The following is an 18,742-nucleotide window of genomic DNA, read 5'->3' as shown; positions in this document are numbered from 1 at the left end:
AGATTTCAAGGATTCATCTGTACTTTCATCTTTATTTCAGCCTAACGCATAGCGCTTAATAACAAAATTATATACAGACGGTATCTAACAACCATTATCCGAATACATCGACAACACTGTACAACTTTCAATGCAACTCGAGGATTTAACCAGCTGCAGTTGTGAGCTTTCGGAACTTCACATATAATCCACCTTGAGCTGTCGTAGTGAGTCCTCTGGGATCCAGAACCATTGGAACCGTTGTTTTATCACAGGGCGTCACTTCGTAATCTTTGATCACCTGCACTACTCCGAGCTTCGATTGCATGAGTCCCAATCGAGAACCTGAAATAAAAATTACCGTAAGCAAAAAGTATCCATATCCTCAAAACATTTGCGAACATAAAAATATAGAATTTTCGATTATACAGTTACTCATGGTATACTATTTACATATTCCAAAAAACAGCTCTTAAAGTAAAATTTATTCTACAAGGAAACCTATCAATACAGTCGACAAACAGACACATATAACACTAACCGAAGCAATTGTGAGGTCCATCGCCGAAGGGGAAGTATGTCATGTTCGGTCGCTTCCGTTTGTTCTCTTCGGTGAACCTCAATGGGTCGTATTTGTCTGGGTCAGGATAGTACTCCGGGTCATGGTGTATTCCCATCATGGGTATGTACACTGGTGTACCTTTCTCCAACACCAGATCAGAATTTGGTACTTTGTAATCCTGGCAAGTGACGCGATCCAAAAATCCCAGGGGTGGGTATTTACGGAGGGTCTCCGATATTACCATATCGAGATATGGTAGCGTCATAACCTACATAGAAAGTTCATTGATTCGTTGTCACAATGATTACGCGTTAGACTTAGCTGGAATAACGTACCATTTCGTACGTGATCTTGCCACCAGATTCCTCGAGGGCTTCGTGGATCTCGTTCCTAAGAGTTTTCTGAATTTCGGGATGCAAGGCTAATTCGTATAACGTGAAAGACATGGTACTAGAGGATGTTTCAAAACCACCAACAAAAAAACCGCTTGCCTGTGCCACCAAATCATCGCCATTGAAGTCTAAACATTTTCGCACAAAATTTATATAATTTATTGCACAAAAATAATTTATTGTACGAAAAGAACTTTACATCTTATGCGAATCTAACTTACCGAATCCTTTCATGTCTTTGTCATTTCCGTGCTTCTCTCGTAGTTCAATCAGCAGATCGATGAGATCGTTTCGCTTCTGTTTAGACTTAATCCGTTCGTTAATAACGTCCCAGAAAACGTTTCGCAAGAACTCACTGGCATTCCTCCCGAGAAACTTCGGTCGCGTATACTTGATGTATTCCGGCAAGAAAAATATAATCATAAATTCAAGACTGCGTCGCAAACTGTAGCCGAAGATTTCTCTGCCCGCCTCCCTGAATGGCGCTTTCGGATTTTCCAACGATTTTACACTCAAACCGAAAGAGGTGCTGGCAATCATATCGGTAGTGAAATTCGCACTGAGATCCTTCAGTTCAATTGCCTTTCCATTACCTTGAATATTCAGTGCTATATTAATTACATGTGAACGTCATACGTAAAGAAAAGTTATATGTAAAAGATATATGAAATTCACATATGAAAGTCATGTTAAAGTTACTATACCATATTTAAAAGAACTCCAGAATTAATTACTACTCTGTATAAATCAAATTTATATAAGACTATACTTAAATCAAATTGTAATTTACTGTTACATATTATCCATACTATTCAGAATCGTTCCACATTTCTTTTGAACTATTAAACTGTGACGCGTACCAATGGTCTCCAAAGCAGTTGTGCGAAAGAAATTACGTTCTCAGATTTTGAATACAACAAAGTTAAACTGACAACACTTACCTTCCAAATTCAGAGCGTTCAAATGCTGCTCAAGGTCTTTAGCAATTAGCAACATCAGATCAAACATCTTCTTCAGCTTTCCTGTCGTGAAGATCGTGGTCAGCTTAGTTCTGAGCATCTTCCACTCAGGATTTTTGATCAGGAAGGGGTTCGCATACCCCAAGCGATCGTGTATTTCGTCCGCAGTCACATGTCTGTCTGCAAATACGTGGAAGTCCTTCACCAGGATATGTTTCACAAGATCAGGATCCCGTGCTAGGAAGTATGGTTTGTTGAAGATGTAGAAGCCCATGTAAGGTAGACCTTTGGATTTGTTGTACAAGCCGTGCAGGTGTTCAGAGGGTGATGTCCTTCCCAACATGCAGTCGCCAAAATTTCCTAGCAGAGGTGTTCGCGGGATCTCCATGACCCCTCGTTTCGCCCAATATTTGTAATTTCGTGTCAGAAGATAGTACAGGAACGCCGTGAAAGGCATGAGGAGGAGGATGCCATCCACGGCCCAACTAGCCGTCAGCAGAGCCATTTTGAAGAGATCTGAACACTCACTTGAATTAGAGTTTAACTGCAGCTATCATGTGCTGAATTTTGCGATAGGTTATAAAACCGAGTAATATTGGGTTGTCCCGAAAGTTCGTGCCGATTTTCGGTAGGCGGCATGAAATTTTATTTAGAATAATTTTTCACCAAAAAATCTGGGACGTTCTGGAAGGACTTCTCGAGTTGCATAAAAGATGGAGAAAGGTTATAGAACAGAATGGCACCCATATAATTTAATAAATGTGTATCAAATTTAAATGAGCTGCGTTTCAATTCCCCTTAAAATCGGCACGAACTTTCGGGACAACCCAATATCACTACAGCAATGAGATTAACTCACGTTTCTACGACGGGAAATCTTTTGAAACACTTCGCAAAGCTATAACCTAATAAATGACGTTTATATACTCCGGCAGTAACACACACACACCATGCAATCGTCTCCCTACTCTTCAGATAACAAACAAAGTTAATGCAACATCATCGTTTGTAATGTTCGCGTGACGCTAGTTCGTTGACAACAGCATTTTATCACATTTTTGTCAAGGCAGAGCAATGTATTAATCGATCAGTTTAACACGTGCCGAAGTATGGTCTGAATTTGCACTACTTTGTCGTTTGTAGAACTAAATTCGCTCGGTCTAGGAATGTTTTAAACAGTGGTGTAGGAGGAAAAGTCGGGAAAAGTTACCTAAGAGGAAACTCCGAGAGAATTGAATCATTTCCTTCTCGGAATTGTTATCGTGTAGTGATAATAGATGACACTCGTTTAACGCAAATTATAATAACTTGCAAGTCATGTCGAACGAGCTTTCATGTTGCCACACTTAATTTACATTAAGAATTTATTGTATCGTTTAAAAATAAAGTTTAGACATTTTTTTCGTAGGTATAACTATATAAGTTTCGGTTTTGTACATGTATTTTAAAAATTATAGGCTCCGCATAAATATAGATACAATTGTTGATAAAATTTTGCTATGTCATAATGTAATTATCGGTTATAAAATCACTGAAAATAAGAGTAATTACTGGTGAACGCTATGATGTTTCCTAAATAATGTACATGCGATTTTTTATTAATTTACGTCTTTTTAAATAATAGCTGGTTCAAGAATTCGTTTGTCATAGCACGAATATTTCGTTCCTTGCATATGACTTTTATTCATTACTTTTTAAATAATGCTCATTACGCTGTACTTTAAGAATGATACCAAGATTTACGCGGTCATTCGTATTTATAAAAGATATAATAATTTCAATGTCAATTATGAAATTTCTGTTTCCGTGTCATCTGTACGTATCAAATCTATACACAGACATTATCCATTAACGTACTCCATCATCATTTGACAGAATTGCACGTCCCGAAATGAACAACGCATTAAACATATACATCTTTATGTCTTCAGAAGCATACATTCCTCTTATAACGTGATCTGTAGTTTTCTTTTGGAAATTTATTGACATGAATTTAATTCTTTTCTTCCTTTTGTATAATTAGCGTAATTAACGATAATTATTGAAAGTGAATAATTTTCTTTGCTAAAGAACTAGAAGTTATCTACAAAAGTATATCGTATGTTTATAGTAAATTTGTTTGTTCCCACGTGTTATATCACTTGTTTATCTTACCTCCATCAGTCACATTGTACATCGCTTACACGTTATGTCACTCATATACTATCAGTCACGTGTTATACCCCTTACGGCTTGTATTGTCTACGTGTTATGTCAGTCACGAACAATGTCGCCTATGTAGCATACATTTTTCGTGTTGTATTGTATGTATCCTATGACGATACAATGCGCGATGCATTGTATCATAGCACGTTATATCGCTATCCTTCGTATCGTTGCACGTTGTACATTTATACATTATACTGATATTATAACACGAGTGTCAGCTCGGCAACAATTTATTCCGCTGCAGTTGTGAGCTTCCTAAACTTAACGTATAATCCATCTCGAGCTGTCGTGGTGAGTCCTCTGGGATCTAGAACCATTGGAACCGTTGTTTTATCACAGGGCATCACTTCGTAATCCTTGATAACTTGCACTATTCCGAGCTTCGATTGCATGAGTCCCAATCGAGAACCTGAAATAGAAATTACTGTAAGAAAAAGTATCCATATCCTCAAAAAACATTTGTGAACATAAAAATGTAGAACTACCGATTATACAATTACTCATAGCACACTATGTACATATTCCTTCGATAAATAGCTCTTAAAGTAAGATTTGTTCAACGAAGAAACCTATCGATACAGTCAACAAACAGACACACATAACACTAACCGATACAAATGTGAGGTCCCTCGCCGAAAGGGAAATATGTAAAGTTTGGTCTCTTCTGTTTGTTCTCTTCGGTGAACCTCAATGGGTCGTATTTGTCCGGGTCAGGATAGTATTCCGGGTCACGGTGTATACCCATCATAGGTATGTACACTGGTGTACCTTTCTCCAGCACCAGATCAGAGTTTGGTACTTTGTAATCCTCGCTAGTGACGCGATCCAAGAATGCCAGGGGTGGGTATTTACGGAGGGTCTCCGAAATTACCATATCGAGGTACGGTAACGTCATAACCTATACAGGAAGATCATTGAATCATTGTCACAATGATTCCGCGTTAGATTTAGCTGGAATAAGCTCGTACCATTTCGTACGTGATCTTGCCATCAGATTCCTCGAGGGCTTCATGTATCTCGTTCCTAAGAGTTTTCTGAATATCGGGCTGCAAAGCCAATTCGTATAGCGTAAAGGACATGGTAGTAGAGGACGTTTCAAAACCTCCAGTGAAGAATACGGCTGCCTGTGCCACCAAATCATCGCCATTGAAGTCTAAAGATTTTTGCATAAAAGATTATTTATATAATTTATTGTACAAACATGACATCGTGACTTATGCGAATGTAACTTACCGAACCCTTCCATGTCTTTGTCGTTTCCGTGCTTCTGTCGCAGTTCGATCAGCAGATCGATGAGATCGTTTCGCTTCTGTTTAGAGTTAATCCGTTCGTTAATAACGTCCCAAAAAACGTTTCGCAAGAAATCACTGGCATTCTTCCCGAAAAATTTCGGTCGCGTATACTTGATGTATTCCGGCAAGAAAAATATAATGATAAATTCGAGACTGCGTCGCAGATCGTAGCCGAAGATTTCTCTGCCAACCTCCCTGAATTGAGCTTTCGGATCTTCCAACGATTTCACTCTCAAACCGAAAGCGGTGCTGGCAATCATATCGGTAGTGAAATTCGCGCAGAGATCCTTCAATTCGATTGTCTTTCCATCACCTTGAATATTCAATGTTATATTAATTACATGTGAACGTCATAGGTAAAGAAAAGTCATATATAAAAGACATATAAAATACAGATATTAAAGTTACGCTAAAGTTACTATACCATATTTAAAAGAACTCCAGAATTTCATACCTAGTTTATGAACCAGTCTACTACTAATTAATTACTACTCTGTATAAATCAAATTTATATAAGACTATACTTAAATCAAATTGTAATTTACTGTTACATATCATCAATACTTTTCAGGATCGTTCCACATTTCTTTTGAACTATCAAACTGTCACGCGTACCAATGGTCTCCACAACAGTTGTGCGAAGGAAATTACGTTCTCAGATTTTGGATACAACAATGTTAAACTGACAACACTTACCTTCCAAATTCCGAGCGTCCAAATGCTGCTCAAGGTCTTTAGCAATCAGCAACATGAGATCAAACATCCTCTTCAATTTTCCTGTCGTGAAAATCGGGGTCAGCTTAGTTCTGAGCATCTTCCACTCAGGATTTTTGATCAGGAAGAGGTTTGCGTACCCCAAGCGATCATGTGTGTCGTCCGCAGTCCCATGTCTGTCTCCAAATATGTTGAAATCCTTCACCAGGATATGTTTCACAAGATTAGGATCCCGTGCTAGGAAGTATGGTTTGTTGAAGATGTAGAAGCCCATGTAAGGTAGACCTTTGGATTTGTTGTACAAGCCCTGCAGGTATTCGGAGGGTGATGTCCTTCCCAACATGCAGTCACCAAAATTTCCTAGCAGAGGTGTTCGCGGGATCTCCATGACCCCTCGTTTCGCCCAATATTTGTAATTTCGTGTCAGAAGATAGTACAGGAACGCCGTGAAAGGCATGAGGAGGAGGATGCCATCCACGGCCCAACTAGCCGTCAGCAGAGCCATTTTGAAGAGATCTGAACACTCACTTGAATTCGAGTTTAACTGCAGCTATCATGGGGTGAATTTTGCGATGAGTTCTAAAACCGAGTAATGTCACTACAGCAATGAGATTAACTCATGTTCCTACGACGGGAAATCTTTTGGAACACTTTGAAAAACTGCAGTCTAATAAATGACGTTTATATACTCCGCAGTAACATACACACGCCACGCAATCGTCTCCCTCTTCTTTACATAAGAAACAAAACTAGTACAACATCATCGTTCATAATGTTCGCGTGACCCTAGTTCGTCGACAACAACGTTTCATCACATTTTTATCAAGTCGGAGCAATGTATTAATCGATAAGTTTAACACGCGCCGAATATAGTCTGAATTTGTACCACTGTCGTTTGTAGAACTAAATTCGCTCGGTCTAGGAATGCTTTAAACAGTGGTGTAGGAGGAAAAGTCGGGAAAAGTTACCTAAGAGGAAACTCCAAGAGAATTGTATCATTCCCTTCTCGGAACTGTTATCGTGTAATGATAATAGATGACACTCGTTTAACGCAAGTTATATCGGACGAGCTTTCAAGTTGCCATTCTTAATTTAAATTAAGAATTTTTTGAAACATTTAGAAATAAAGTTTGGGCATTTTTTTTGTAGATGTAACGGAGTAAGTTTCGGTTTTATGCATGTATTTTAAAAATTATAGGCTGCACATAAACGTATAGACACAATTGTTGATAGAGAGAAACGCGTGTTTGCTATGTCATAATGTAATTAGCCGTTATATAATCGCTGAAAGTATTAGTAATTACTGGTAAACGCTATGATGTTTCCTAAATAATGTACATGTGATTTTTTATTAATTTACGTCTTTTTAAATAATAGCTGGTTTAAGAATTCGTTTGTCATAGCACGAATATTTCGTTCCTCGCATATGACTTTTATTTATTACTTGCTAAATAACACTCATTACGCTGTACTTTAAAAATGATACCAATATTTACGCGAACATTCGTATTTATAAAAGATATAATAATTTTAATTTGTATGCATCAAATCTATACATAGACATTGTCCATCAACGTACTCCATCATTTGACAAGATTGCACGTCTCGTAATGAACAACGCATTAAACATATACATCTTTATGTCTTCAGAAGCATACATTCATTTTATAACGTCATCTATAGTTTTCTTTTGGATATTTATTGACATGAATTTAGTTCTTTTCTTCCTTTTATATAGTTAGTGTGAGAAGTATTAACAATTGTTATTAAAGCTGAGTAATTTTCTTTGCTAAAGGACTAGAGGTTATTTACAAAAGTATATTATATATTTACAGTAGTACATTTGTTTGTTGCCACGTGTTATATACATGTTTATCTTATCTCCGATCAGTCACGTTGTATACTGCTTTCACGGTATGTAACTCATATACATATCATTCACGTGTTATATCCTTTACATTTTGTATTGCCTATGTGTTATATCACTCACGAACAATGTCGCCTATGTATCATACATTTTTCGTGTGGTATTGTATGTATCCTATGGCGATACAATGCGTGACGCATTGTATACATACATCACTACCCATCGTATCGCTACGCATTACACATTTATGCATTAGACCACCACATATCATATCACATTCGTATTACATCGCAACGTGTTTTTATTATGCCTTATACTGCCACACATTACATTGCACAGTCTTATTTCTAAGTAACTTATTGATTTACTGATTATTCAGCCAGTTTCATAAGGAATTAAAAGCAAATTAGGTGAACAAATCTATGTCAATATATGTACATACATATCATTGCAGAAATAAAAACCACTTGTACATACATATTTATTACTATCTAGTATCCTGTTCCATGCAACATCACAATCTCTATGATGTCGGATAAAGAATAACCAACTAATTATTATATAAATATCTAAATGATGTTACAACACGCGTGCCAGCTCATTTAACCCGCAGCAGTTGTAAGCTTCCTCAACTTCACGTATAATCCATCTCGAGCTGTCGTGGTGAGTCCTCTGGGATTCAGAACCACTGGAACCGTTGTTTTATCACAGGGCATCACTTCGTAATCCTTGATCACCTGCACTATTCCGAGCTTCGATTGCATGAGTCCCAATCGAGAACCTGAAAATAAAAATTACCGTAAGCAAAAAGTATCCATATCCTCAAAACATTTGTGAGCATAAAAATATAGAACTTTTGATTATACAGTTACTCATGGTATACTGTTTACATATTCCTCCGATAAATAGCTCTTAAAGTAAGATTTGTTCAACGAAGAAACCTATCGATACAGTGGACAAACAGACACACATAACACTAACCGATGCAAATGTGAGGTCCCTCGCCAAAAGGGAAATATGTAAAGTTTGGTCTCTTCTGTTTGTTCTCTTCGGTGAACCTCGATGGGTCGTATTTGTCCGGGTCAGGATAGTACTCCGGGTCACGGTGTATACCCATCATGGGTATGAACACTGGTGTACCTTTCTCCAGCACCAGATCAGAATTTGGTACTTTGTAATCCTGGCTAGTGACGCGATCCAAGAATGCTAGGGGTGGGTATTTACGGAGGGTCTCCGAAATTACCATATCGAGGTATGGTAGCGTCGTTATCTACAAAAAAGTTCATTGAACGATTATTACCATGTCTATAAATTTTTACATCTTTAAATAAGTGCTAAGCAGTAAGACGTGGTCATGCTACTCATATTAGAGTTTACAAGTTTGATACACATGGGAAATGTCAACTATCAAATAATTGCTTAAATTGTTAAAAAGTTTTAGCAGTTTTGTTAAACTTTTAAATACTATTTAACTTGTTAACTGACTATTTACAGTATTTAATTTTGTTAACTATATGTAGTCAAGAGAGCTAACTGCATTTATGTACAATAATCAGAGAGATAAAGTAATATGCGAGAGAAAAATTTTTCAAGGTTAAGAGATTGCTTTTTTTTATCTCAGTAATTTCTATTCGCTGCTAAAGACGTGATAAAATCTCTCAGCTGTCCAAGTTAATTATCAGCGATAAGATAAGACGATCATTGTGCTTTTAATAAGTCCGTACCATTTCGTATGTGATCTTGCCGCCGGATTCTTCAAGGGCTTGAAGAATCTCGCTCCTGAGAGTTTGTTGAATTTCAGGGTGCAAAGCGAGTTCGTACAACGTAAAGGACATGGTAGTAGAGGATGTTTCAAAACCACCAGTGAAGAATATGAGGGCCTGTGATACCAAATCATCACCGTTGAATTCTGAAATATCAATTTAAATGAAATTACAAGTTCCCTTCTACTAAATTCGTATGATACTTTACAAATATTTGAATTTTTATTTATAATTTTATGCTGCATCTGATCGTGTCTATTTTTACATATCACCGTAGCGATTTCTGATATAAATCGACCTTTATAATTGATACAAATACTCACGGAATCCAGCCATATCGGTGTCATGTTCATGTTTCCGTCTGAGCTCGATAAGAACATCGATGAGATCGTTTCTCTTCTCTTGCGATTTAACTCGTTCGTTGATTACCTGCCAGAAAACATCGCGCAAGAATTTACTGGTATCTTCCCCGAATACTTTCACTCGAGTATATTTCACGTATTCTGGCAGGAAGAACACTACTGTCAACTCTAGACCTCGTCGTAGATTGAAGTCAAACATTTTTCTGCCACAATCTCTGAATGGCACATTTGGTTTTAGCAACGAACCCACCTGCAAACCGAATGCAGTACTGCCAATCATGTCGGTGGTGAAGTTCGCACAAAGATCCTTCACTTCGACTATTTTTCCGTCACCTTGAAGAAACATTTAATTTTATGGTATGACGTAGGTGCAGCAGATTAACCTCTTAGATACGCTATTGACTTTGCGGGTAGCATCTTTATGTACGACCAATTATAGTTTCGCGAATGTCATAGAGTACATAGCGCCACTATAGTGGCTCAATCAATTGTCTCACTCATTTATGGTTTCGATTGAATGATTGTTCTTATATAAAAGCAGATTACATGTAAATAAAGGGTGACGCCAAGTTTAGACACTATGGGAGCACCTTTGCAGTAATAGATATTGGAAACATTAGAAATTACGTATTTTATGAATTTTCTTAAAAAGTAAATTATCAAAGGTAAAGTATATGTATCATATTTTAAGGAAAAATTATAATTCATTAATTGAAAACTTCATTCTCTCGCGTAGATAATAGCATTGTCACACATTATAATACTCTCCCCGTACAGAATAGCAGAGTAAATCTCAGCCGTGCCTAAGAGGTTAAAGAGATAGATAGAAGAAAAAAATATTTCTTTAAAATTAGAATAAAGAATTTGAATTTGTACGAGGTGTCTTCTGTTCCATTTATTCGCTCTTTTAGTAAAATTCAATTGTACAGAACCGTAGAAACAGTAAGAAACAATAAAACACAGTAATTAACCAAATTCAGATTAAATTTCTTTAACGTCATAAATAACACTCACCTTCCAAATTCATGTTGTTCAAACACGTCTCAAGGTCTTTAGCGATCAGCAACATGAGGTCAAACATTTTCTTCAGCTTTCCCGTCGTGAAAATTGGCGTGAGTTTAGTTCTCAACGGCTTCCATGTAGGATTCTTTATCATGAAAAGATTCGCGTGTCCTAAACGATCGCGTTCAGCGTCCGCAGTAGCGTTTCTATCAGCGAATACATTGAAGTCCTTGACTAGAATATGTTTCAAAAGTTCAGGGTCACGAGCCAAAAAATATGGCTTGTTGAAGATGTAGAAGCCCATGTAAGGTAGTCCTTTGGATTTGTTGTACAAGTCCTGCAGATATTCGCAGGGTGCAATCTTTCCCAATAAACAGTCGGCAAAATTTCCAAATAGGAGGCTCCTAGGGATCTCCAGGACCCCGCGTTTCTCCCAATATTTTACATTTCGGGTTAGACGGTAATATATGTACGCCGAAATTGATGCGACGACTATGAGGAGGTCCAGAATCAAGCTCGCTGTTAGTAGAGCCATGTTGAACGAACCTGAAAAACAAATACACTTTGTATGTTTTAAGATTCAATCAAAACTATTGACACAAAATTGATTAAATTACAAGGAGGATTTTGTAGTGAACGAGTATGTTTCAAGTGCTTTAATAAAAAAAACAGAGAGATTGAAAAAATAACACTCTGTTTGAATAAAAAGAGTTTAACAGTCAAATATTTGATAGAATTTTTGGTTATTTACATTCCTTTCTAAGATGAAATTCGAGAGCTTTATCTACGGTACAAACTTATCAGTAGATAAACCGTGAGAGAATAGGAACAATAGAATTTAATTTATTTATGAAGGTCAATTGATACTTGAATACTTGAACAGTAATTGAATCTTAGTGAAACAACAGTTTAATGTATTTTGAAAACAAGGACTTCAGCATTAGAGTCATAGTATCTAATCGTGAAAATATTTGAGTAGTCACAATTTAAAGCTCAATTTTCTCAGAACACAGAAACAATGTAATTTCGATCCAAGTGTCATTAAAAATGAACGAAGACTAAAAAGGGAAGAAAATACATTGTTGTGTTAAATTAAGAATGGTCACCATAAATAAAAAATGATAGCCAATTATTTAGATACTTAAAAATATTTCACTGGAGTATTCGATATGAAAATAATACAAATAAAAAAGTAAAAGATACTCTGGAATTGAAGAAAATTATAATTAATGATTTAATGCAAATTAGTACCAAGTATTAACTATATATTAGTGTACACTATAAGTAAGGTCTAATGGAATGTCACCACAATTTACCGTAGTATCACAATTTATCAAACACGATCTTCACATTCCCACGATAGATGTTTCTTACGATATACTGTCGAGAGTTACAGTGTAATAAAATGTACTGTAGCGGCATATATATGTAGCGCACAGCTTCTCCCACCTCCTTAACACTAGGTTTACGAAGGTTTTATATCTACCTCTACGAACGCACGTCAATTTGACGCAAAAACAAATACATATATTTAAAGAAAAACAACCACTTAGAAAGCAATATATTAAAATTAAACATTACAAGTAAGAAATAAAAAATATGAGGTATATTTTTATAGAAAGTTTTTATTATTCAATAATATTTTCGTACATTACTTTAATATTGTACATTCATATTTTTACTTTCCCTCTACCCTGCGAACTGCGATTTTTACTGCGACTCCGAACCCGGTATATCGGCTGAGCCATCCGGTTGCGACTCCGAACTAGCGAAGTCCGTCATTTATAAGGTATTATCGATGCATTCATATTTATTATTTTTGTAATTTTTGCATGGGTAAAACTAATTTACTAAAAACTTTATTTACATTACGATCGCGGCAAATTGACGCACATCCGTAGAGATACCACACAGCAAATTTCGATATTTCAAAACTTTTGAAGAAAATAGACTTCAATATATATTTACCTCGGTCAATGGATAAAAGTCAGTACAAAAGATAAAATAAAAGTGCGAACGGTTTTTGTAATTTTCCTAAAAAGGTTTGAAATGCGTTAAAATGATGCGTCCCGTAAACCTAGTGTTAAGCATCTAGCATGTGCAAATTTATTTAGATTGTAGAGAATGGCGCTATCGAAAGGTTCGTTGATCACGGTAATTTTTAATATTTTGCAGCCAATGAATCGTAAATTCAATGTATAAATCGACTTTATGTTTTAGAGATTAATGTGCTATCTATGTCGTTCAAAGAGCAGCCAAAGTAAATTATCTGCCTCGTTCACATTATGTAAAAGGTAACAATCAAATTTATAATATTTTCTTGAGAGTGCAATCGTTGAGTTATGAGAGTAAGTGCTAATTCTAAAGTACAAGTAGATTATAATTTTGTTACAAATATGGCGAGTTGATAAAATGATGGAGTGAAACAATTTGTATTCAAAATCTGTTATCAACATTGAGGAAGAAATTCATTAAATTACAAATATTCAAGTTTGAAATAGTACAAATTTCCTATTTTTAAACATATGTATAGTTATGAAAAAATATCAGATTTTCAATTTAACTTGCCAGCATTTTGCATTAAAATTCATCACAGAAGAATTGGAAAATTACCACTAAGACAGGCATTTTACATTATAATTTCTTTGTCTACATTATTGATTCGAATAATGCTTGAAACTGAAAATTCGTTGCCCAATTCAACATTATAAACTAAACATAACCTACAAGATTGCTGATGTAGTTAGGAGTTAGTTATTTTTATACTTCAACACACTCTTGTAGAAACACGATACGAAATTTATAATACACTTCATCTACTGTGATAACGCTCAGGCTATCTGACAAATGAATACGTTATCTACTTTCCCTAATCGTTTTCTCTACAGTTACGTAAAACTTTTATCAGAAATTTTTCATAAAATTTAAAAATTTTATAACTAACACGCAGTAATTGTTTTATCATACAGCAATATCGTTAAGTAACGTTAAGTTACGAATACAATATGTTTTATGAAATGTCATAATAGTCTTCGATATCTGTTATGTGAAGAAGATATCGTTTGCTGTAATAGTTATTGTTTTCCTCCTCTTATCTATTTCACGTAGCTCAAAGATTTTATTTACTACCTTCAGTAGACGTATTTCTAATCATTTTAAACGCAATCTCACGAACTTACGTAGTCATTTTTCTAGCTGAGATGTAAAAAGGCAAAGATATCATTTGACGAAACAGTTATTTTCTTTCAGGTGTTACTCAAGTGCATAAGTTTTTCTGAGACAAAGCTACGAGCAGGAGAATTTAATGCGGAAAGTGTATTCTAGCAACGTGCCACGAGATTATAAAACAAGAAGTTAAATAACGAGATGACCTTATAATCGAATAAGATTTAATATCTGGGGTAAAGAGCACTAATGAGACATCAGACTAAATGACACAGCAAGAATTATGTTGTGCTTTTATTTTTATTTCTTTTCTCTGAAATGAGATATCAAAATTTTTATTATTATTTATATGGGACAAATCTTTGTTTCTTTAAATATCTGTATGTCTATTTTCTAACGTGCTCCGCTTATAAATTCAACATCTAACGTCTTAATTAACTTATCTTAATTGCTAAACTTGTTTGTTACTCTTGAAACGTGGAGGGTTTCATGAAACAGAAAATTGTCGTTAACTTTAGGAAGATGAACTGCAAACTTCTTAATTAGCACGTCGATTGCTCGTCTTAAACATTGCCGGAGACATGAAGCATTTGTGAGATTAACGATTTATCTAGAAAATATCTGAGGCATGCTACGAGTTCTAAATAACTTCATTCGACATTTCATTCAAATGGAAAGTATGGTACAATTTAATAAATTGCACGGTGTGACACTTGAATGAGATAAACAGCAACTTTTGGTTGAAATAGTTGATTAATTTTTTAATTAATATATTTAGATGTTATCGGAAGAAATGTCGGTTCAACTTCTAGATTCACAAATTTCCTAATGTTTAAATTTCCAAATTTATAAATCTTCAAATTGTTGAATTTTAAAATTTACAAATTCCGTAGTTTTAATTGCTGAAATTTCTAAATTTCCAAAATCCCAAATTTCTCAATATCCAAATCTGCAGATTTCTCAATCTTCACATTCCTAAATTTTCCAATACCAATCCCCAAATTTTCAAATTTCCAAATTTCCAAACTTGAAAGTTTCCAAATTTCTAAAATTTCTAAAACTTGTAAAATTTGTAAAACTTCTAAAATTTCTAAAATTTCTAAAATTCCTAAAATTTCTAAAATTTCTGAGACTCCTAAAATTTCCAAAATTTACAAATTTGGTAATTTCAAATTTCCGAATTTCTAAATATACCAATATCCAAATCTCCTAATTTCTCAATCTCCAAATTCCCAAATTTTCCAATAACCAAATCCCCAAATTGAAAAATGTCCAAAAATCTATTTTCTCTATCAAATTATTATTAATACTATATTACTATTCCAACCGACATTAATATTATATTCATATAATATTACTATTCCAAAATAGACAATTTAACACGCCAGACATTGCCGAGATCACCAGTGACTGATACCACAATTGATTAATTAACGCGCTAATTATCACAGCGGTCAGTGACGATTGACGCACTCTAATTCATTTTTCAAAAATTCTGACCAAAGTTTGAAGTTCATTATATTTCTATGATGACTCAAATTGTATGTTCTTCGTATTTCAGTTTACGTAATAATTGAGAAAGAAAAATTTCAATAAAGAGATTCAGTAAAGAATACTTAAATATTTCTTTTCTGTTAACTTTGTACACATTTTATGTACACTTAACGATAGCTGATAATGCATACTGAATTTATGAGTCAATATGAGTGCATATTGAGTCACATAAATTGAAATTCCGTTTTGGTTTAATAAGTGTGTAACAATCGCATTAGTTGAAAATTATAAAAACCAGTAGTGGAAATTTTTCTGCGATAAAGTACATTATTGGAAATGAGACGCACGTATTTGAGACTCGTAACCAGTTGAGTCATTGAAAAAAAAAACGCATAAATATAAAGAAAACCATTTTTCTGCCTATAAAGAAACACCTACTTATTTTACTGAAAATTTAGTCGAAGAATGAAAGTATTTAAAATGTTCCATTTTATACATTTTGAAAATTAGTGTGACTAATATGAAAATTCCAATGATTCAATATGAAAAGAATTAATTAATCAGGAGGCACCATATGTAGACACATAATCATTTTCGTCATCAGTGTAACACGTCCTTAATTAAACCAAATTTCATTTAAGCCACTTCAATAATTAATTCAACCTACTCCAATAATCAATAACCAAGTAATTACTTAACAACGGGTCGTGACAGAAGGACTTCAAAACGATCTCCATCTAATAAATTCGCGATAGAAATAATCGCATCGTCATTTATCGAACCCATTTTTCTTTCGAAACCTTCGTCTGAAATCTCGTGATTGAGATTCATGCTTATAAAGCATGACTCGTCGAAAATTGCTGTTCGTGATACATTTGGAAGTATAGATTTGTACAACAGTGAGATAGGCATCCAGTTTCCAGTATAACCGCTTATTACACGTGGTAGTTGGGAAATCTAATCACGTATACATGTTTATAATCGCTCGGAACAAAATGTCGGTATTACGCGTTTTGCCTGATATGTCAGTCACGTGGGAAACGAACGTGATTGTAACATTGTAAACAATGACTTAGATAGTTGCAAGCACGATAATAAACTGGAAGATGCATCCAAGATGCAGTTAACCGAGGTTCGACGGAGAGCTGTAATCATTCACGATCGTTGGTTAAATTGATCCTGATCGACAATTCAACAATTTCGTTACCGAGGGTATTACAGTGCATCCGTGGAATGTTGGTTTCGAAACCTTTAAAATGTGACGAAATCTGCAAATAGTGGCGAACCATATTACACAGGGTGTTCGGTGGATATAATTTTAAAGGGTGGTAGCTGGGGTGATACTGAACAACTTTTTCCTTTACCAAAATGTTGACTGAAGCTTAGTTTCTGAATTATTAACGAAAAACACTGACCAATCTGAGCGCGAGAAAAGCGCGCGAAGACGCAAGATCGACGTTTCGAATTTGACGGCAAACAATTAAAAATAAGATCCGGTGTTATTGCAACCAATCTAAAATTTGCAAAATTAGTAAAAAATAAAATGCAAATATATACCAGTAAAATTAAATAAATATGTAAAATACAAAACTTCCATGTATTGAACGAAATTGACTATCACTTCCATACCGAGTTATTTTCCTTTTTCTAGGACATACAAAAACTGCTTGCGTGTTGAGTCCATGATCTCTGCATTTTTCCTGACCGAATGTCCGTTTTCCATCACGGAAACCAGTTCTCCAGAGATAATGATAGATCGACAGTAATTTCAATCCAGCGTGTAGTTACTTTGTACGGCGCACACTCGCGGCAGGTCACGAAATTCCCTACTTCGTTGCTCACGCGAATCAAACAGGTCCAGGCAGAATCGTTTTCGAAAGCCCGTTTCTTTTTCTGGTTCCAGCATCAATCGCAGTCATTTCCTTCTTTCTTTTCGTGCGATCACGATTTTTCTTCGCTCGCACGCTTGTCTCTGATTCTTCGGAGCTCTTGTTTCTTTGTGCGTGTTCTGGTAAAATCAACACGCGAAGGGCAACACGCTCCGAGTTCTACAAGTTTTCGGGATAATGAGTCAGGAAATTATGTACATTTTACAGATGGAACTGCACGAGTACGGTTAAAAGTAAATGTGGCCGCAGGAAATTATGGCAATGAAGAAAAACGTTTATCGCTCGTTGATCTTTAACCTCTTGTACTATGATTTATTTAACAGGTGCATCGTGGCTATAATATTAAAACGGACAAAGAAAGGTGAAATTATAATTAATAGTTGTATTGAAAGTTTAGGGCTTAAGGATCTAGAAATGTGGATATCTGTGGATATTTATAATCTTGGAAATTTTTTAAATTTTATAAATGAAATATATGACATATTTTGTACGAAAACGTGAACAATAATCTATTGCAAAATTGTTAAATTAAATAAGTTGAGATTTTAAGAATCATGCTTTTGCATGATATTTCAAATTTACGCGCGCTTTCCATGGAAACGGTACCGCTGTTGCCATCTGACGATGAACGATGGTATGATGAAGACAGATTTGAAATCTCATGCTACAAAATATGTGCTACATTCCTAATTGTGCAAAATGAATCGCTTTTATTATAACATCTTTAAAACGAAAAATTTATATCTGCTTGCTTAATCTACGCGCGTTTAATGCTCGATTTCTGGAACTCTCCATAGTGCATTTAGCGAACATCTTCGTTTGAAAAAAAGAAATTACTGTAAGAATATACTGCATGATAAATGAAATTGTAATTTAAACACAAATTGTAGCACTTTTATAGGTCATCTTCGTTTAGAGAATGATATATTACCAAAATTAGTTCCGATTGATGGTAAAATGTGATATATAAAACAATACTGCAAATCTACTTGTAGAACTTGTAATCACCTTGTAGAATATGTTACAAAAGAAGCTATGCTGTGAATGGCTCATTTTACATATTGTAATAACAATTTCTGATTGAAAAAGAAAAT

The 18,742-nt window shown here is 35.1% G+C and overlaps 3 protein-coding genes across 6 annotated transcripts in view; 1 reads left to right on the top strand and 2 right to left on the bottom strand.

The window, feature by feature from the left end:
• Nucleotides 1-12: 12 nt before the first annotated feature.
• Nucleotides 13-3,135, bottom strand: LOC100876863 (cytochrome P450 6k1-like). 2 transcript variants are annotated; one of them, XM_012280687.2, is made up of 6 exons: nt 2,752-3,135; nt 1,875-2,419; nt 1,155-1,526; nt 877-1,061; nt 521-809; nt 13-324 (listed from the first exon to the last, which is right to left on the bottom strand). In XM_012280687.2, the coding sequence occupies exons 2-6, from the start codon at nt 2,395-2,397 to the stop codon at nt 146-148; spliced, it is 1,548 nt and encodes a 515-aa protein (XP_012136077.1). In that variant the 5' UTR covers nt 2,398-2,419; nt 2,752-3,135; the 3' UTR covers nt 13-145. The 2 variants fall into 2 exon arrangements, with proteins under 2 accessions (XP_012136077.1, XP_012136078.1); XM_012280688.2 differs by having other exon boundaries at nt 1,875-2,408.
• A 103-nt stretch (nt 3,136-3,238) lies between these two features.
• LOC100877087 (uncharacterized) lies at nt 3,239-11,635 on the bottom strand. The gene is made up of 10 exons (XM_076529294.1): nt 11,113-11,635; nt 10,060-10,431; nt 9,698-9,882; nt 8,955-9,243; nt 8,579-8,754; nt 6,089-6,656; nt 5,334-5,705; nt 5,069-5,253; nt 4,710-4,998; nt 3,239-4,509 (listed from the first exon to the last, which is right to left on the bottom strand). The coding sequence occupies exons 1-10, from the start codon at nt 11,633-11,635 to the stop codon at nt 4,331-4,333; spliced, it is 3,138 nt and encodes a 1,045-aa protein (XP_076385409.1). The 3' UTR covers nt 3,239-4,330.
• Nucleotides 11,636-12,612: 977 nt separating this feature from the next.
• The window catches only part of LOC105661924 (uncharacterized), a 32,710-nt gene continuing 26,580 nt past the window's right edge, over nt 12,613-18,742 (top strand). Inside the window, exons 1-3 of one of the 3 annotated variants that reach the window (XM_012280692.2) lie at nt 12,613-12,889; nt 13,002-13,254; nt 13,321-13,394. In XM_012280692.2, coding sequence (XP_012136082.2) covers nt 13,225-13,254; nt 13,321-13,394 — 104 coding nt within the window. In that variant the 5' untranslated portion in view covers nt 12,613-12,889; nt 13,002-13,224. The remainder of the gene's footprint in view (nt 12,890-13,001; nt 13,255-13,320; nt 13,395-18,742) is intronic. The other 2 variants (XM_076536155.1, XM_012280693.2) reach the window with 2 other exon arrangements.

This window comes from Megachile rotundata, chromosome 1 (genome assembly GCF_050947335.1).
Source record: "Megachile rotundata isolate GNS110a chromosome 1, iyMegRotu1, whole genome shotgun sequence".
NCBI lineage: Eukaryota > Metazoa > Arthropoda > Insecta > Hymenoptera > Megachilidae > Megachile > Megachile rotundata.
This window is presented reverse-complemented; position numbering and strand designations above follow the sequence as displayed.

Bases quoted from the DNA above. Each gene is read 5' to 3' on its own strand.
- LOC100876863 (XM_012280687.2), bottom strand. From the start codon at position 2,397: ATGGCTCTGCTGACGGCTAGTTGGGCCGTGGATGGCATCCTCCTCCTC. The intron at 810-876 runs GTACGTTATTCC...CTTTCTATGTAG, and splicing joins GCAAGATCACGTACGAAATG to GTTATGACGCTACCATATCT. The intron at 325-520 runs GTTAGTGTTATA...TTTTTATTTCAG, and splicing joins TGGACCTCACAATTGCTTCG to GTTCTCGATTGGGACTCATG.
- LOC100877087 (XM_076529294.1), bottom strand. From the start codon at position 11,635: ATGGCTCTACTAACAGCGAGCTTGATTCTGGACCTCCTCATAGTCGTC. The intron at 8,755-8,954 runs GTTAGTGTTATG...TTTTATTTTCAG, and splicing joins GGGACCTCACATTTGCATCG to GTTCTCGATTGGGACTCATG. The intron at 4,999-5,068 runs GTACGAGCTTAT...CTTCCTGTATAG, and splicing joins GCAAGATCACGTACGAAATG to GTTATGACGTTACCGTACCT.